The 18662-nt window shown below is 42.4% G+C and overlaps 1 protein-coding gene across 1 annotated transcript in view; it reads left to right on the top strand.

Moving 5' to 3' along the window:
* prkcdb (protein kinase C, delta b) overlaps positions 1-14726 on the top strand; it is a 33731-nt gene extending 19005 nt beyond the window's left edge. Inside the window, exons 4-17 of the mRNA XM_056302178.1 lie at positions 108-276; positions 1283-1314; positions 1467-1552; positions 3990-4119; positions 4270-4370; positions 4509-4593; positions 4983-5113; positions 10769-10942; positions 11200-11291; positions 11710-11772; positions 12006-12144; positions 12553-12741; positions 12989-13117; positions 13262-14726. Of these exons, the coding sequence (XP_056158153.1) occupies positions 108-276; positions 1283-1314; positions 1467-1552; positions 3990-4119; positions 4270-4370; positions 4509-4593; positions 4983-5113; positions 10769-10942; positions 11200-11291; positions 11710-11772; positions 12006-12144; positions 12553-12741; positions 12989-13117; positions 13262-13420 (1679 nt within the window). The 3' untranslated portion in view covers positions 13421-14726. The remainder of the gene's footprint in view (positions 1-107; positions 277-1282; positions 1315-1466; positions 1553-3989; positions 4120-4269; positions 4371-4508; positions 4594-4982; positions 5114-10768; positions 10943-11199; positions 11292-11709; positions 11773-12005; positions 12145-12552; positions 12742-12988; positions 13118-13261) is intronic.
* The last annotated feature ends 3936 nt before the right edge of the window (positions 14727-18662 follow it).

Genomic DNA, 18662 nt, shown 5'->3' with positions numbered 1-18662 from the left:
CCTGTTATCGTTGTCAGCTGTGAATTGAGAATATTAATGCATTTGGAACATTTAAAGTTGACATTGTTATTGACTTGTCTCTCCCCTTATGTCCCTCCACCTCACAGTGACATGTAAGCCATCAGTGAAAGCTCCAACAGAGGAGGGGCTTGCAACCCTCAACAGAAGGAGAGGAGCTTTCAAGCAGCCCAAGGTTCACATCATCAAGAACCATGAGTTCACTGCCACCTTCTTTGGCCAGCCAACCTTTTGCTCTGTCTGCAGAGAGTTCCTCTGGTGAGACACGAAGCCAGCCTTCATCATTCGACTACAAATGCCGCATGCTTGTGGGTCATTTTAGCATTGGTATTCTCTTTGTTGTGTGTCCCAGTTGAATTCCAGGGAGTAACTGTGATGCTGCTATTTAGAAAGGTGCTCTTCAAGCTAAGTGTATAATATACAGATCCAGTCTCTTCAACTGCCTTTTTGTTTTCTACATTATTATGATCATTCAACAAACTGCGTTTTCATTAGGAATGCCACTTGAATAGTTTTGGTCTATTTCTCTACCCTGTGTCACTACACACTTTTTCTGGGAACCAATTACGACAAACAAATCAGTTGTCTAATAAAGCCCAGGTCCCACACGTGTCTAGATAGACCAATTAATCAGAAGCAGTGTTAGTTTCCTAAATGCAATGGTGACAGCAGGAGTAACACTAGCAGGACTGGTGTTGTAACAATGGGTGACTGTCAAGGGAACAACCCAGAGGGCAGTCTTGTTAGTTTCCAGCAATATCAGCAGCACTACCCTATGAACCAGGCACCTCCCTTTCCTGTCCTGCAACACTGTTGGCTGTGTCCTCTGGGCTAGACATTTGCTGGAAGAAAAATGTCACTTTTGTAACTTTTTTTTTTGTGCACGTTTGTGGTTGTGTTGCTTGTGTGGCTGCAATGACCACCCTTGTGGTAACCAGAGAGCTCATTAGTAATTTGCACACCATCTTCTTTAGTTTAGATAGATCGGTAGATAGATAATGTACACAGTTACACTTTAATAATTGATTCATAACAGTCTCCAAATCCTTTTGAACAGTCTTTACTGTGGTAATTGATACTTTGGTGCTGTAATATGTAATGTCACAATAATGGCAACAGTCAATCTTTTTGTGACTTCCCACACAGAACTGAAGTGTGGGAAGTCACAAATGACCCATTGGTTGCAGTGAGTCATTTTCTAGTAATAATCGGATTCCATCTGTTTGCTTTTTGTTTCTTTTTTTTTTTTTTTTTGGTCGAACAGGGGGCTTAACAAGCAAGGCTACAAGTGCAGAGGTGAGTATTATTCTGACCGTTTCCTGCAATTTTTCATGATTGCAAATGCTTTTGCACTAGTGCAGAATTACGTTCACATGAAGCCCATTCTTCATTTCAGCGAACATTCACTTCAGAGTCACTAACTAAACACAAGATTTTTTTCCTCCCAGAATGCAATGCGGCAATTCACAAAAAATGCATCGATAAAATTATTGGCAGGTGCACTGGAACAGCAGCCAATAGTAGAGACACTGTGGTGAGTATTTTAGAGCACATGTCTCAGGTGATTAGTGCATTTTGAATCCGATATTAACAATAAACTACATTTTTATTATACACCTTTTTCTAGATTTTTTTTCCAGGAAGGTTTAATTCCTTAAAACATTTTATTTTATCATTTTATATTTAATACTGTTTTTTTTTCACTAATGCAGAATGCTCTGTTACTATATGAAAATTCCATCGAATAATATATGTCAGGATGATAATTATCCTCTATTTAAACAAGGGCAAATTCGTTGTCATGAGCAGGGACCTCACTTGTAAAACACAGTTCAAACGATAATGAATGAAAAAAGAGGTCTCTATTCATTCCCCAGTCTGTGTCTGAACAAGGACAGTCAATCGTAGTTCACTTGGGGATGTTGGAGTCAAACTCAAGATCCAGATATTCCATGTCCTTTCTCACTGGACAAGGGTGTTTTCTTTACAGCTTTTTTTTCTCATCTAAAAATTAAATTAATGATTGTAAAAAGACAACATAAAGACTTCATGATATACTTTTGATTCACTACTTGATCCAGAAAAAGATTTCCAAAAATCCGCTCAAAAAATCCATCTAAGCAGAGGCCGCCCCAGGTTTACATGTAGGATTGATATTAACATCTGTCTATCTACAGCAGTCGAAACCAGTTAAAATAGTCAAAACAATTAGTTAAGGACTTGCCATGGGTACCATATACTATATATCACAGAAAGTTAAATCAGTTCATCTGGACACAACGTTTATTGAGAGAAACTTTTCATCACTCATCTAAGTGACCTCTTCAGTCTTAACTGACTGCAGGTATCTTCACCCTTATAAACAATACAGTGGCATAACAACTGAAAACAATGATCGGTTTCATATGTAAATTGTCGTGACCACTAACTAGATTTACAATAGTAATGTGTACTATTCATAGAGGATTGGGGAATGGTTGTAAGTGCAGCATTATAAGATGGCGACAGATGTACTCTTAGCCCCCCCTCAGTTCAGGGATGGTCATTCCCTCTTCACATAGATGGCCTCTTTGACTCATCGTTCAAACTAGCATTCCTCCCTATCAAAGATGTGCACATCCTCATCCTTGAAAGAGTGGCCACTGGCCTGGAGATGGGTGTAGACTGCGGAGTCCTGGCCTGATGCGTCAGCTCTTCTGTGTTGCGTCGTCCTCTTGGCCAGCATCTGCTGGGAGGATTCCCGTGACTTGTACATCAACGAAACCAAACAGATGCTGGCCAAGAGGATGGCGCAACACAGACGAGCTAACTGTCAGGCCAGGACTCCGTCTACACCCATCTACAGGCTAGTGGCCACTCTCTCAAGGATGAGGATGTGCACATCGTTGATAGGGAGGAACGCTGGTTTGAACGGGGAGTCAAAGAGGCCATCTATGTGAAGAGGGAATGACCATTCCTGAACGGGGGCGGGGGGGGGGGGGGTTTAAGAGTACATGTTTTGCCATGTTGCAATGCTGTGATTGCAACCATTCTGAAATCCTCTGTGAATAGTACACATGGCCATTGAAACTCTAGTTAATGGTTATGGCAATTTGCAGATGAAACCAGTCGTTGTTTTTGGTCGTTATACCACTGTATTGTTCATAAGGGTGGGAATACCTGCAGTCAGTTGAGACTGAACAGGTCACTTAGGTGAGTGATGAAACAATTCTGTCAATAAATGTTTTGTTCAGATGAGCTCATTTCAACGTTCTTTGATTTCCTTACCTGGATTATTGAGCGTGCATTAAGACATATAAAGTATACCTATGCTTTTTAAGTACCGGTACTAAGGTGGGAGTTACCAGCCACTTCGATAGGGTCTGTACTAACGATGCTTCTTTACGAACAATGCCAGAAGTTGCATAAACATACATAGATAGTTTTCCACAGCAGATGAAACAGTCAAGAGAGGTTACACATTCTACCAGAAAAGGCTGACATCCTGACATTTGTACAAAAAAAAGATTAAAGACAGGTCTGTGTCAACCAATAATTGCAATGCTTCAAAGCTGTTAGTTACTGTATATGCATATATATATAAAACCGGAGTCAAATTCCATGTATGTGCAAATCTACATGGCCAATAAACATGATTCTGATGTCTTCCATTACATTATTCAGAATGCTGTTGTTGTTCATATTGTTGGTGTCTTGTTATTAACAGTAAAAGCATTCTACTTATTAAATATGATGGAGTTGCTGATATTTGGCAATTACCAGCAATAATAAACTTTTTGTTTATTTTTTATTTTTTATACCATGACAAAAAAGGTACCATTAAGTGGTATCACCAAGCACCAGTATCATGAGAAATTTCTGTTGAAAATGTGAAAGTGTGCTTGCCCTAATGGCAGAGGCACTCATGCTTCTGGGTATTGTCCTCCGGCTTTGGTTGTCACAATGATCACTGGGGTCCTGTATGTTTGCAGTTCCAGAAGGAGCGCTTCAAGATTGATATGCCACACCGCTTCAAGTACTATAACTATAAAAGCCCCACCTTCTGTGACCATTGCGGCAGCCTTCTGTGGGGCCTCTACAGACAAGGTCTCAAATGTGAAGGTGAGTCCAGTGTGGCTGTTTTTTTTTTTTATGACAATGCGCCCTTTTCCAGTCTTTTTTCCTTACGTTAGACATTTCAACCCTTTATTCGCATCTCTATTCTGTTTCTCCGTAACGTTTGTCTAAGCCGCATGTCACCTCTCCTACTAGACTGTGGCATGAACGTCCACAGTGACTGTCAGAAGAAAGTGGCCAATCTATGTGGCATCAACCAGAAACTCCTGGCAGAGGCTCTGTCTCAGGTCACCCAGGTGTGTTCAGTGACAAGCTGTTAGTTTACTTCAGTTCTGTTGAAATATGACAAGTATTGGCTTTAAGCAAGTCCCTGTTTAAATATATATTGATTGTGCATTGTACGGTTTCAATCTAAGACTGTCTTTGCTCCCTAGAAATCTGTTAAAAAGCCTGACGGCTCCAATGTAACAGACATAGGGATCTACCAAGACTTCAAAAGCTCAGGAGCAGACCCTAGTGGTAAGATGCTGTCATTGTAGCTCTCATTATAGCAACTACCATTTGCTAACATCCTAGAACTTTGTTCTGGGGTCTCTTTGACCGGGACAGTCTTAGCTTTCAAACAACATATAGATCATACCACTGCGTTACGAAAACACAAACGAGGCTTGTCCAAAGTGTCTTAAGGGGGTGCAAACTCTGTACCAGAACAAGTAGAGTTTAAAAGTTAAAAAAATCAAAACACATTTGAAAACTTGCTGAGTCATCTTTTTGATAGTCCATAAAACTTTATTTACGTTTGAAAATCTTTTTCCATTGTTTGATAAGTTACCATACACATTTACATTTTTTCATTTTAACTTGTGTGTCACCTTGTGTGCATGCACATATCAATGTGTTTATGGCAGATGGCAATGGGAGGGTGTGTGATGGCTCAGGACAGGCACCATCTCCACCTACAACTGGCACCAAGCAGAAATGCCTCACTATCAATCACTTGGTGTTCCACAAGGTGCTGGGCAAAGGCAGCTTTGGCAAGGTAGGCTTCCTAGTCCTTATTTCTATAATTGTATTATGAGGCTACCTGGCCCATAAGAATCCCCCAAGAAAGCATTGAGCATGTACTTGGCATCAGATATTCTACGTATAAATCACATTCATCTGGAAATTGTCTGTGTATGAATGTGTTATGACCCCTACCTTGTAGATTCCTACACCTGTAGACAGTTTATGAAATGCCATTTGTTTGTGTGTGTTTTGTATTGACTATATCTGCTGTCATTTTTTTTTCTTACAAGAAATTTACTTAAGCAAGTTTAGAGCAAGAGAAGGGGGTACACTGCAGAGCAGAGCGCTCTGGGATAACATGCTCATTTTATCTCGCACTCAATGACACATTGCTCATGTTGGCACTGAGTTCAGTATTTGAGTGTTTTTTGTTTGTTTGTTTATTTTTTGGTCAAGTCAGCAGTGTATAGATAAATCTTCCCTTTTAGAGCTATAAGGAAAATACCAACACACAGCCTTTCCAGCTTCGCACCTCCAGGTGCATAGTCCAGTGTGCTGTTCAGTCACCAGTGCCTCTCCTTGAGCCTCACGGAAAGTTGAATCAGTACATTTGGGCACGTTTATTGAGAGAAATGTTTCATCACACATCTAAGGCACTTTGTCAGTCTCAGCTGACTGCAGCTATCCCCACCCTTATCAGAATCATGTTTATTGGCCATGTAGGTTTGCACTTTATGGAATTTGACTCCAGTTTTGTGGCTGTCAGTGTACTTAACATAGAATAGCAACACTACAACACAACAATCTTCAGATACACACAAGGATTGACTATATACAGGTGAAATAAGAGGTGATGAAGTACAGTGGTGCAGAGAATATATCAGAGATGTTGAAATAGATGTTAGCAGGTTACTAACATACATGCCTGCGGTACTTGTACATGACAGAGTGTACCAGTATACGTACAATGTACAGTATAGTATATACAAAATGGTTGGATTTACTGACAGTGTTAAGCGTTCATTTGAATAACAGCCTACGGAAAGAAACTGCTTTTACATCTGGTTGTTTTAGGGTACACTGCTCTGTAATGCCTATCAGAAGGGAGGAGTTGGAACAGGTTGTGACCAGGGTGTGATAGGTCTGCGGTGATGTTACCTGCCCGTTTCCTGTTATAAACAGCACAGTGGCATAACAACCGAAAATAATGATCGGTTTCGTATGCAAATTGCCTCCCCTCCCTGCACCCGGTTTAGGGACAGTCATTCCCTCTTCACATAGATGGCCTCTTTGACTCCCCGTTCAAACCAGCATTCCAGCGTCCCAGTAGCGTAGCAGTCTATTCCTTTGCCTACCAACACGAGGATCACTGGTTCAAATCCCGGTGTTACCTCCGGCTTGGTCAGGCGTCCCTACAGACACAAATTGTCTGTATCTGCGGGAGGGAAGCCGGATGTGAGTGTGTGTCCTGGTCGCTGCACTAGCGCCTCCTCTGGTCGGTCGGGGCACCTGTTCAGGGGGGAGGGGGAACTGAGGGGAATAGCATGATCCTCCCACACACTACGTCCCCCTGGCAAAACTCCTCACTGTCAGGTGAAAAGAAGTGGCTGGCGACTCCACATGTATCGGAGGAGGTATGTGGTAGTCTGCAGCCTTCCTCGGATTGGCAGAGGGGTGGAGCAGAGATTGGGATAATTGGCCAGGTATAATTGGGAAGAAAAAAGGGGGGGGGAAATTAACCAACAAAAAATGGCATTCCTCCCTGTCAAGGACGTGCACATCCTCATCCTTGAAAGAGTGGCCACTGGCCTGTAGATGGGTGTAGACTGCGGAGTCCTGGCCTGACGCGTTAGCTCTTCTGTGTTGTACCATTCTCTTGACCAACATCTGTTTGGTTTCCCCGATGTGCAAGTCACGGCAAATCTCCCCTGAGTACATCTGCCACCATTTACAATGCTGTGATTGCAGCTATTGCCTAATGCTCTGTGAATAGTACACACGGTCATTGTAACTCTAGTTAATGGTCACAGTAATTTGCATATGAAACCAATTGTTTCAGCTGTTATGCCACTGTATTGTTTGTAAGGATGCGAATACCTGCAGCCAGTCTAAAGAGGTCACTTAGATGAGTGATGAAACGTTTCATCTCAATAAATGTTGTGTCGGGGCGTCTGGGTAGTGTAGCGGTCTATTCCATTAGCTGCCAACATGGGGATTGCCGGTTCGAATCCCTGTGTTACCTCCGGCTTGGTTGGGCATCCCCACAGACATAATTGGCCGTGTCTAGGGGTGGGAAGCTGGATCCTAGTCGCTGCACTAGCGCCTCCTCTGGTCAGTAAGGTACCTTTTTGGGAGGGAGGGGGGAATAGTGTGAACCTCCCATACGCTACGTCCCCCTGGTGAAACTCCTCACTGTCAGGTGAAAAGAAGCGGCTGGTGACTCCACATGTATCGGAGGAGGCATGTGGTAGTCTGCAGCCCTCCCCGAATCGGCAGAGGGGTTGGAGTGACAACCGGGAGAGTGGGATAATTGGCTGGGTACAATTAGGGAGGGGGGGGGGTAAAAAAAATGAATGTTGTGTCCAGATGAACTGATTCAACTTTCTGTAATTTCCTTACCTGGATTATTGATCATGCATAAAGACACTCTCCTTGAACCTGTTAAGTCACTTACATTCATATCCGGGGTGCCCTTAAGTGGGTGCAGCTATGCATCATTAACCAGCTAGACCACTCCAGGGTCTAGCCCATATACCACCATAGCTACAAGAACTTGCCCAAAAACAGTGAGCATTAACTGCATAAACTAGAAACCTCACTGACTGGAAAAAAAATGGTGGCTGTGGGTGGATGTGATTCTACCCAGAAAGAAAAAAGGATAGACTTTTATTTGCAACTATTAAATTGGCATTACTATTAAAATGAAATATAAGATTTCCCTGAGTGATGGCAAGAGGGAGATATCTGTCATTGTTGTTATTATTATCTCTTAATGTACTTTATTACAGAACTCTGCCCTCATCTTTCAACTGCACCCAAGTGGTAAATCCCCATCATTATGTACAAACTTAGTTTAAGTAATGGTTTGCAGAATTTCAGTTTTACAGCTTAATTACATAGTAGTGAAGCAGCTACGATGTATGAAATAGATTTAGTGATATGGTTAAGAAAACTTCAAAAGTGAATGTCTACACAAGGCCTTGTACTCTTGTCTGTTTTATTGATCTCCCTAAACCGATATATCATCATGTTACCACATATATATAGAAAACACTATAACAGCACTGGATTTATAAAGAAGTAGGGCAAGACTGCCGTCAATTGATATGATGACCCACTGTATCATTTAATTATTCATTTTTATCAGTTTGAGCTAAAAACCTCAGTGTATCCAGTACAGAAATCAGAACACACCACACTTTCCAATGTGGGCGGGGGGGCTTCTTTTGAAAACCAAATCCATAAATTAAAAAGAAATCGTAACAAATCCACTGTATAAGTTGACATTATGACTCATTTGATTAATCATCATAGACAGTAGTTTTTATGTTCTCTTTTTATCAGTGAAATCCCTTTTCATTCATTTTATTTCATCCCACAACAAGTGCATACAAATGTATAACCTATGGCATGAAAAGGTCTTTATGCATGCTCAATAATCCAAGAAAAGAAATCACAGAAAGTTGAATCAGTTCACCTGAACACAACATTTATTGAGAGAAAGATTTCATCACTCTTCTAAATGACCTCTTCAGTCTCAACTGACTGCAGGTATCCCCACCCTTATAAACATTACAGTGGCATAACGACCGAAAACCACGATCAGTTTCATATGGAAATTGCCGTGACCATTAACTAGAGTTACAACGGTAATGTGTACTATTCACAGAGGATTTGGGAATGGTTGCAATCACAGCATTGTAAGATTTGTGGACAACCATATCAAGTTCACCAGGGAAGATGTGAAAAATGACAGGTCAGCCTTCTTAAGACTGAAATTGCAACTGGTGTTTGGGGACATTTGATTGTTGATGTTTACTGTAAACCAACACATACTGATCAGTACTTAAGGTTTGACTCTCATCATCCACTGGCACACAAACTGGGAGTCAACAGGACACTGTACCACTGAGCTGACAACATCCCCACTGACACAGCGGCTGGGGAAGGGGAGAAATCCCACATTAAACAGGCCTTGGTTAAGTGTGGTTATCCTAACTGAGCGTTTGTCAAAGCCAGGAAGACGCCCAAACAGTGCACCAGCCGATCAAAGAGAAGAGGACAGCAGCTGTCTAAGCATAAACCAGTGGGGATTCCGTATGTGGCTGGAGTGTCGGAACAGTTGGGACGCATATTTTCCAAATGCCGCGTCTCAGTTGTTTTCAAATCCCAAAAAACGCTGCACCAGAAATTGGTGCACCCCAAAGATCGGGTCTCCCAGCACAAACAGAGCAAAATAGTGTACGCTGTTAAGATCCAGGAGGATTGCCGTGACTTGTACAATGGGGAAACCAAACAGATGCTGGCCGAGAGGATGGCACAACACATGAGAGCTAACACGTTAGGCCAGGACTCCTTCGTCTGCACCCATCTACAGGCCAGTGGCCACTCTTTCAGGGATGAGGATGTGCACATCTTTGATAGGGAGGAACGATGGTTTGAACGGGGAGTCAGATGCCATCTATACGTGAAGAGGGAACGACCATCCCTGAACCGGGGCGGGGGGCTAAGAGTACATGTTTTGCCATTTTATAATGCTGTGATTGCAACCATTCCCCTATCGTCTGTGAATACTACACATGGCCATTGTAACTCTAGTTAATGGTCATGGCAATTTGCAGATGAAACCAAGCGTTGTTTTCAGTCGTTATACCACTGTATTTTTTATAATGGAGGGGGTACCTGCATTCAGTTGAGACTGAAGACGTCACTTAGGTGAGTGACGAAACGTTTCTCTCAATAAATGTTTTGTCCAGATGAACTCATTCAACATTCTTTGATTTCCTTATTTGGATTATTGAGCATGCATAAAGACATATAAAGTATGCCTATGCTTTTTAAGTACCGGTACTAAGGTGGGAGGTACCAGCCACTTTGATAGGGTCTATACTAATGATGCTTCTTTACGTACAATGCCAGAAGTTGCATAAACATACATAGATAGTTTTCCACAGCGGGTGAAACAGCCAAGAGAGGTTACACATTCTACCATTCTGCTTGGGAAGGATGTCCTTTCCCGAGTAACTTTATTGACAGCTGATTCATGCTTATGGCATGAAACAGGCTTGTACTGTCCCATAAAGAATTTACTTGACTCACTGGATTATTTTGCTCCTTATTTGTTGAGCACTTTCCCTACCGTTGAGTGTTTCTCTTAACAGAGTTATATATATAATCCAGTGAGTCAAGTTAAAAAAATACATATATATATATATAGTTGAGCACTTATAACAACACCATTGACGGTTTTGGAAAAAAAACGCTATATATATATATATGTGTGTGTGTGTGTGTGTGTGTGTGTACCCTAGTTGGGAAAGGGAGTATGCACATCTAGGGATTAATAGGTCTGATATGACCCCATTTAAAGTGCAGTAATAGACGATGGTAACATTTTTAACAAGGACTTTATCAAAGTGTGAGAGTACTTGATTGAATTTTACATTGACTGGCTCTTTGGCCCCAGGTGCTTTTGGCAGAGCTGAAGGGAAAAGGAGAGTACTTTGCAGTGAAGGCCCTGAAGAAGGATGTGGTTCTGATGGATGATGATGTGGAGTGCACCATGGTGGAAAAGAGAGTCTTGGCCCTGGCCTGGGATAATCCCTTCCTCACACATCTCTATTCCACCTTTCAGTCTAAAGTAAGGATCAGCACATACTTCTGGTAATATTTGAAAGACTAGTCCCTAAGTGGGAATTGGAAGCTGGACTATGCCAGTCAGAACACAAAATCCATGGAGGGATGCTTTGGTTATAAGAAGATGGCCTGAGCTCTCAGGAAAGGCCCTATTTCCATCCCCAAATGTGGGGGTGTTCTCAATTCTCTCTCTTGCGCTCTCTCTCATTGTGCTCAATCACCTTGATCAAATCAGTTGACGGTGATGTTTTGTTCTCCCAGGAGCACCTTTTCTTTGTGATGGAGTATCTGAATGGAGGGGACCTGATGTTCCACATCCAGGACAAAGGCCGCTTCGATCTCAACAGAGCCACGTGAGTCTACCAGGTCGTTTGTGGAAATGGTGAATGGACTGCCTTTATATAGCGCTTTTCTACTCAGCAGAGCACTCAAGGCGCTTTACAATTAATGCTTCACATTCACCCAGTCAAACGATTCACTTTCACATATACCAATGGCAGAGGCTGTCATGCGAGGCATGCTCGTCGGGACAAGTTAGGGGTTCAGTGTCTTGCTCAAGGACACTTGACACGAGATGAGGAGGAGCTAGGATCAAACCAGCTACCAATTGCTTGCTCTACTGCCACCCCACATATACAGGATCACTCACTGACCATCAGTTACTGAGTTATGGCTATGAGGGCTCATGGCCTCCATTTAATGGATTTTGAATGAGGGCTTAGCTGTAATAAGGGCTTGATTAACTGTTGTTCCTCACATCTCTTCTCTCAGATTCTATGGCGCTGAGATTGTAGTCGGGCTGCAGTTCCTCCACTCCAAAGGCATTATTTACAGGTAAGACCCAACAAAGTTTGTTGGGTGTTTGCATGGTTATGTCTTTATTCCTCCAGACCTCTTCATACCAAAGAAACTACATGAGGCAAGGCTAGAATAGAATTGTAAGGTGGCCTTCAGACAGAATGGAATAAGAATAGCATACAATAGAACAGAGCCAGTATGCAATAGAATGCAAACTGTAGATGACCAATAACTGTGCTTGCTTTATCTTTCCCCCTCTCTTATCCCAGAGATCTGAAGCTAGACAACGTGATGCTTGACAGGGATGGACACATAAAGATAGCAGACTTTGGCATGTGCAGAGAGAACATTTTTGGTGACAACAAGGCCACTACCTTCTGTGGGACACCGGATTACATTGCACCAGAGGTTAGTACCACAGTATAACTGACAGGAGATATTTGATATTTGAAGTTTTTCATGTTTATGATATTCGACCAAAATTCAAAAAGGCACATGTATTGTGGGAGTTCAATTTTTTTTCCTCTCCCTACTGCCTTGGTAGTAGTAAATGTGAAATCTTAAAATTACCTAATGCAAATATCATTGTTATGCTGGAGTTTTTGATGATATATTGCTACACTTATTTAGCCTTATTTAGTTTGTCTGTCTGTTTTTGTTCTGGTTGTATGTTTTGTCTTTTTATACCCCGCCTCGGTGCATGATTGATTTGTTTGTGGTTGCTTGATTCAAAAGAAGACACATCTTTTTACTGCTCCTGGGATGACATATGACTGATGTGCTCTGTAATATCTCTGCTTGTCTGTCTGTTCTCAGATCCTGCTGGGGCAGAAGTATACCTTCTCAGTGGACTGGTGGTCATTTGGCGTACTTGTATACGAGATGCTGATTGGTCAGTCACCATTCCAAGGTGATGATGAAGATGAGCTGTTCGAGTCCATCAGGATGGACGTCCCACACTATCCTCGCTGGATTACCAAGGAGTCCAAGGACCTGCTGGAGAAGGTATAACAAGCATGCAAACCATTTTAAGTACCTTTTCACATTTGCATAGACGTCATACCCTGCATTTCTCTTGTTCATTGAAGGTCCCTCTTTGAGAGCTGACAGAAAATGGCATCTTTGTACAATAGAGATTACCCTCACACACACCCACACCTTTGTGACTGAACTATTGGTGTTTGTTTAGTAAAACATCATCATCAATTGATGGTGTTGACTCATCTCACTCACCTTTCTATCTTTAAATTAGTTGTTTGAGCGGGATCCAAGTCGCAGATTAGGTGTGGTGGGGAACGTTCGTGCACACTCCTTCTTTAAAACAATAAACTGGCCTGTTCTGGAGAGGAGAGAGGTGGAGCCTCCCTTCAAGCCCAAAGTGGTATGAGCCTGTGATCTTTTTTTTTTTTTTTTTTGAGGACATGAATTCATATCAGTTAATATGAATATGACTAAGTATGTAATGCCTCCATTATTCCACAGTGCATGTTGTTTTATTTGGTGTTTCTATTCTGTCATACCACAGAAAGCTCCAAATGATTGCAGCAATTTTGACCGGGAGTTCCTGAGTGAGAAGCCACGCCTCTCCCATGCTGACAAGAACCTCATCGACTCTATGGACCAGGCAGCTTTTGCAGGCTTCTCCTTCATCAACCCCAAACTAGAATGCATGCTGGAGAAATGATGAACCAAAATGGCCTCCTCTCTCTAAAAGAGAGTCACAGCCCAGCAGTTCAAAATGGCTTCCTTTCCTCTGGCCACATTCTTCAACTGACCTAAGTTCTCGCAGGATGAGTGTTTTAAGATAGGTCACTCTCAAGTATTGTAACAACTTTTCTAGTCCTTCCAAATGAAGATGAGATGAATGGATACAAGAAAGGAAACCATAACATCTGCTCAGTGGCTAAGCTAGCAACCTCTTTTTTAAAAGAAAAAATCCAATTTTATTAACCTCCAGGAATTCAAGGGAGATACTTACATGAAATGGACTGTGTTATATGTATCGCTGATTGGAGTCTAATTATTGCTGGATCTTTCTCAGTTTTTTCACTTTGTGATTCAGTCTTGAACCCTTATCAATCACACAATGTACTGTATCTTGAAATTTTATAATATAGTCATAAGCATGTGTCACTTAATTTGTTACCTAAATATGCACTCCCACATAATGCACACAAAGCTCGGGGAGGTCACCTGTGCAGGGTTGGTCAATGTCAGGGATTCACTCTGGTTGAGTGTGCCTTGCCTTCTGTATGCCTATACAATCTGTTTTGCTGGTGTATGTTTGTGTTTGGGTGTGTGCAAGCAAGCAAAATTTTGGATGCAAATGTACGCATGGGTGCTGCTGTACTTGGTTGTAATTATTTTTTGTCTATGAGTGAATCCTCACTTGATTCCCAGCTTTCCAGATAACGGTGCCATGAATAATGATGGTTCCCTCTCGGTATGAAGGAAGATGAATGGAGTGACCAAAATTGTTTCATGCTAGGCCTACTCCTATGTTTTTAGAAGTTGGAGATGCTTCAGGCAGATCCCAGGTTGTCGTCTTTAACCTATAAAATATTCTAATGGTCATTTACATAATAATTGTAACCCTGTTCTATTTTGTGTGCCACTGGTGCCAGTTCGCACATTGGACCATCCCATTGATACATGGTAAAAGCAGTTGATTTAACTATCCTTTCTGACTTATTCCCACCGCAATGATTCGGGACTTTATCAGACATACTGGAATGAGCTGTAGCAGTAACAACACCAAGTTAAATTTATTTAAATTTATATAGCGCCTTTCAAGGGACTCAGAAGTAGTATGGTACTATGTCTGCACAAGTAGTAGTGTTGTTATTTTACTTGAATGTAAGCATTTTAACCTGAAAAATGAATGCTGTAAATGGAACTTGATATGTATATTATCCAGATTTGTTGGTGAGTTATGATGTACTTTTTTTCTACTTGTGTTTTACATCTTATTATAAATAAATGCATTTTAACTCTTGAATTACTTGAGACCGGTTTCTGGAGAGAAGAACATGTGCTTTAATTGTAGTGAAATTAACTTGTGAAATTTAACTTTTTTTTTAGACCTGTTTCATCCTCGAATGGGGGAGGTACCAGACATGACTACCATCTAGGGGTCAGGTGCTACAACTGCACCTCCTCGTTTATAGTGAAGGGGGGATGAGCAAGTCGACATTCCTGCAGTGCGCCCGGGTAGTGTCCTGTCCTCTGTCTCCTCTAACATTGCATCTGTTCGTATGAACCGAAAAGTGACAGCAGGAGAATCGAGTCAAGGCAACGTGGTCCACACCCCCAGAAGCAATCCCTCTCCCCCAAGCTGTTGCGAATGCAGGTGGGCCGTTTGTTTATATGCAAATAGCCTTTTTGCACAGTGCACCCTTAAAGTTGTGGACCAACCCAAAGGTTGCTCACTCAACTGTTTGCATAACAAAACAATACAGCGCACAAAGGAATCTGGTTTGCCAACAGGCAGGCGTTTATTTAGTACCAATCTTAACTGTCACCATTCTACAGTCTGCTGTAGTGGAATCATCGTCTAGAAAGACCTCACCTACACTCCCAACAAAGAAGGTAATCTGAACGAAATCAGGGTTCAGCGTCTGTCCCCTTTTATGATGTATTCGTGCTTCTCCGATTTGTTTCGGCTGTTGAGGGGGCATGTAGCAAAACTGCCTGCCCTCAGCCCCACACTGTTCAAATTGTTCGCATCTGAACGAATGCAGGACATCTTGATATCTTTTCCATTGTTGTAATAGGCGTGCAAAGGACTGGTCTATTGTGGGGGATTAGCTTAAGCAGCAGCCCTGCAACGTCGTAGTGAGCGGCAAAACCAGTTTCAGCGAACGGATCAAGCTTTAGGCTCTCAGAAATGCTTTTCACTTCGAGAAATTACATTTCCAGCAGAGAAAGATACAACTCGCTGACCATTTCGCAAACACGTTATTCGGCAATATTTCCAGCAGTTTCCCCCCAAAGCCACGACTTGTGATCATGATCAGATTATTTGGCGTGATGTGCGAAGTGGCAGCAATATTTCACCCCCCCCCCCCGTGCAGTCCATTACGATTGTGCTGGGAAGTCTCGTTAATCACACAGTCGTTCATCAACATCGTCTCGCGCATTGTCTATTTTATTGAGTTGCCAGAGATTCCGGTAAATTAAAATTAAAACAACTCGATGAATTTCCTCGTTTTGCTTAATTCAGTAGGGCATTCAAATCACATTTTCACGGACTTGAGGGAAGTGGGTCGATTATACGAACAATCTTACCCTAGTTCAACCATTAACGAAGTGTTGAATAGACCGGGGATCTGACAAAATAAACCTGTGTCTAATCACGAGGAAATCCTATTGTAACAATAACTCAACGTATCAAGTGAACGTTATACTTAGTTTTTTTTAAATGTTCTAAATTTTTGCACCGTATTTCGGACAAGTCGTTTTTCCTTCATTTATTTATCATGTGTGTGAAGATGGAAGTCATTTTTCCATGTTCAATGCCGACAATATCATCTACCCGGGTTTAGAACGTGCATATAGGCGGCAGAACATGCGCAGTGGCAATTTGTGCCATATTGGAATGAGGTCGTGAACGACCAGGCGGAAAGATACGGCATCTGAAACCGACTTGAAAAACTATTTGCTGGTAAGAGGCGAATTTTGCGACTGGATATTCACATACTTTGTTTTGTTTGTCATCGACTCTCGACGATATTTGGCATTTTGGGATGACGTTCGTCTTTTTTCCCGTCTCTCAAAAAGATGACTCGGGCTCGGTCGAGTGCAAGCGCCCTTATTGCTTGCTAGCCCCTATTGCTCAAGCCGTGACGTTTCAGTTAACTTGACTTGGTCACAGGCGTCCGTAGCACGAGCCCGACGAGTCCCACACCGCCCGATTTGCGCCTGGCACCGCGTTTGACTCGTGTAAGCGGTTGTTTTAATTTTATCCTCCTTTGTCGGTATGGGGGGGGGGGGTAGCTCGTAACTGCACGGCATTCAGTGTGAAAGTTAGACCGTCGGCGCTACTGTCTCTGCAAAGCCATTGCGTTATTGCTGAATGCTGCGGTTAGTCGGTACAGGCAACCGTTAAAGGATTATATTTTGTTTTTTTCGGGAAATGTCCATTCATTGCCCCCGCAAGTGATCCGTTTCATTTTCGTAGATGTCGAAGTCTTGCATAAATATAGCATGCAATGAGCTCAAACCCAATCTTGCTTCATGTGCCACCTCATAAATGGACCAAACTCGATCGGTAGATATGTGACATTCACTCTACTTTTAATTTAGGGGGGGAAATTGTGTGATGGCGATGTTGTCGTGAATTTTGTCATTTTCTACACGCTGTCTTATATAGTAACCTACCCCCCCCCCCGCTCTAACTTCCCTATTGTGCAACTTGAGTGATCCTGGCAACACTGGTCCAATTGACGTGCCGCTATGCAATGGCAACAAGCAATAGTGTTTCAGTTGCCTAAAGCGGTTCGGTCCAGCAACGGTTTATTTACGTGTGCTCTACTGTGTGAAGAAAGATGGCTTTTCATATCTGAACGAGGTTCGTTTCCAGTTTAAAACGGCGGCCAGTGCACAGAATTAGAGGTCAGTTTCGACTGTGCTTTGGTGGATTACCATTCTCTGACGCGCGAAGGAGACACCACAGCAGGCCAATGGGCTTATTCTTATCTGACATCGGGGTACAGCGCAGCCCCTTTGTTGGGAACCCCGATGCCCAGTATTGCCATGTGTGATTTTTAGGATTCATGGGAGATGTTTTGCTGCTGCTGGAAACTGGAGTCAATATATGAGCCTGGCGTTTGTTTTTCCTCATGTGGTGATTTCCTTAATATAAAAGGCATGGTCTTAACCCTATAAAACGTTATAATGTCACCAGTCCAAATAAAAAGGGGGGTTTGTTTGATAAAGAACACAATGGGAAATGTCCTTTTTTCACATTTATATTATTGGGTGTGGGGGGGGGGATTCAGTTGCCAAAGTGAGTTCATATGATTTTTAATGATTTCAAATTAGCTAATTTTCCTGTGAGTGTGTGTGTGTGTGCGTGCACGTATTAGGCTGCGTTAGGCCCTTTCTCTTTAAGGCTCAGTCAGTATAGCTAGTAGTGAAGAGAGAGAAAGGCAGACTACCGGCAGTTGTGGTTTGTGTGGCCCACGGGGAAGTTGCTTGTCTTCCTGTGTGTACAAGGCTAGCCTCGGCTCTGCTATTATGTTAAGCTTGATCATGCAATGTTAGACTAGAGTACTTATGATTGATTGATTATTTGATTGTTGATTGATTTATTATTATTACGCAGAGAGAGAAGTTCCCAGAGATAGCCGTCATGATTGAGGATACAGTAAATAAATACCACTGATGCTGTTACCCCAACACCGTTGTAATTTTCATTCCATTCACTATGTCTATAAAAAAACTTTTTAGTGGAATTTGGGGTTTTACGAATCAAGAGAATGTCAAAAAGGAATGTTTGTAAAAACGATCTCTTCATGTTTACCCCAAAAAGAGGTCGTAATTATCTCATAATCTTATCATAACAGTAAAATATCTAAAGTTCGTCATCAGGTGTAGGAACAAAACCTCTGTTAATCTAAGTCCGAATATTATGAAATGTCTCTGCTGCTCTTTTTTTTTTTGCTCTCATGTTAGGAGTGTGATCCCAAGCACAATGAGGCCTTCTTGTGTGTGTGTGTGTGTGTGTGTGCGCGTGTGTGCGCGTGTGTGCGTGTGTGTTTGCCTGTGAGAGAAAGGGAGAGAGAGCGGGAGAAAGTCTGGGGCAGGGCGTCGGGGTCATGGGTGAAAGGTGGTGCTGATCCTAGCAGGGCATGGGGGTCAGAGGCGGTCGGTCGGTAGTTGTTGAAGGGGATGGGTGGTGGTGGGGAGGGGTGGCCGTCTGACAG

The sequence above is a fragment of the Lampris incognitus genome, chromosome 2 (genome assembly GCF_029633865.1).
Source record: "Lampris incognitus isolate fLamInc1 chromosome 2, fLamInc1.hap2, whole genome shotgun sequence".
Classification (NCBI taxonomy): domain Eukaryota; kingdom Metazoa; phylum Chordata; class Actinopteri; order Lampriformes; family Lampridae; genus Lampris; species Lampris incognitus.
Note: the sequence above shows the minus strand (reverse complement) of the source record. Positions and strands in the feature narration are given on the sequence as shown.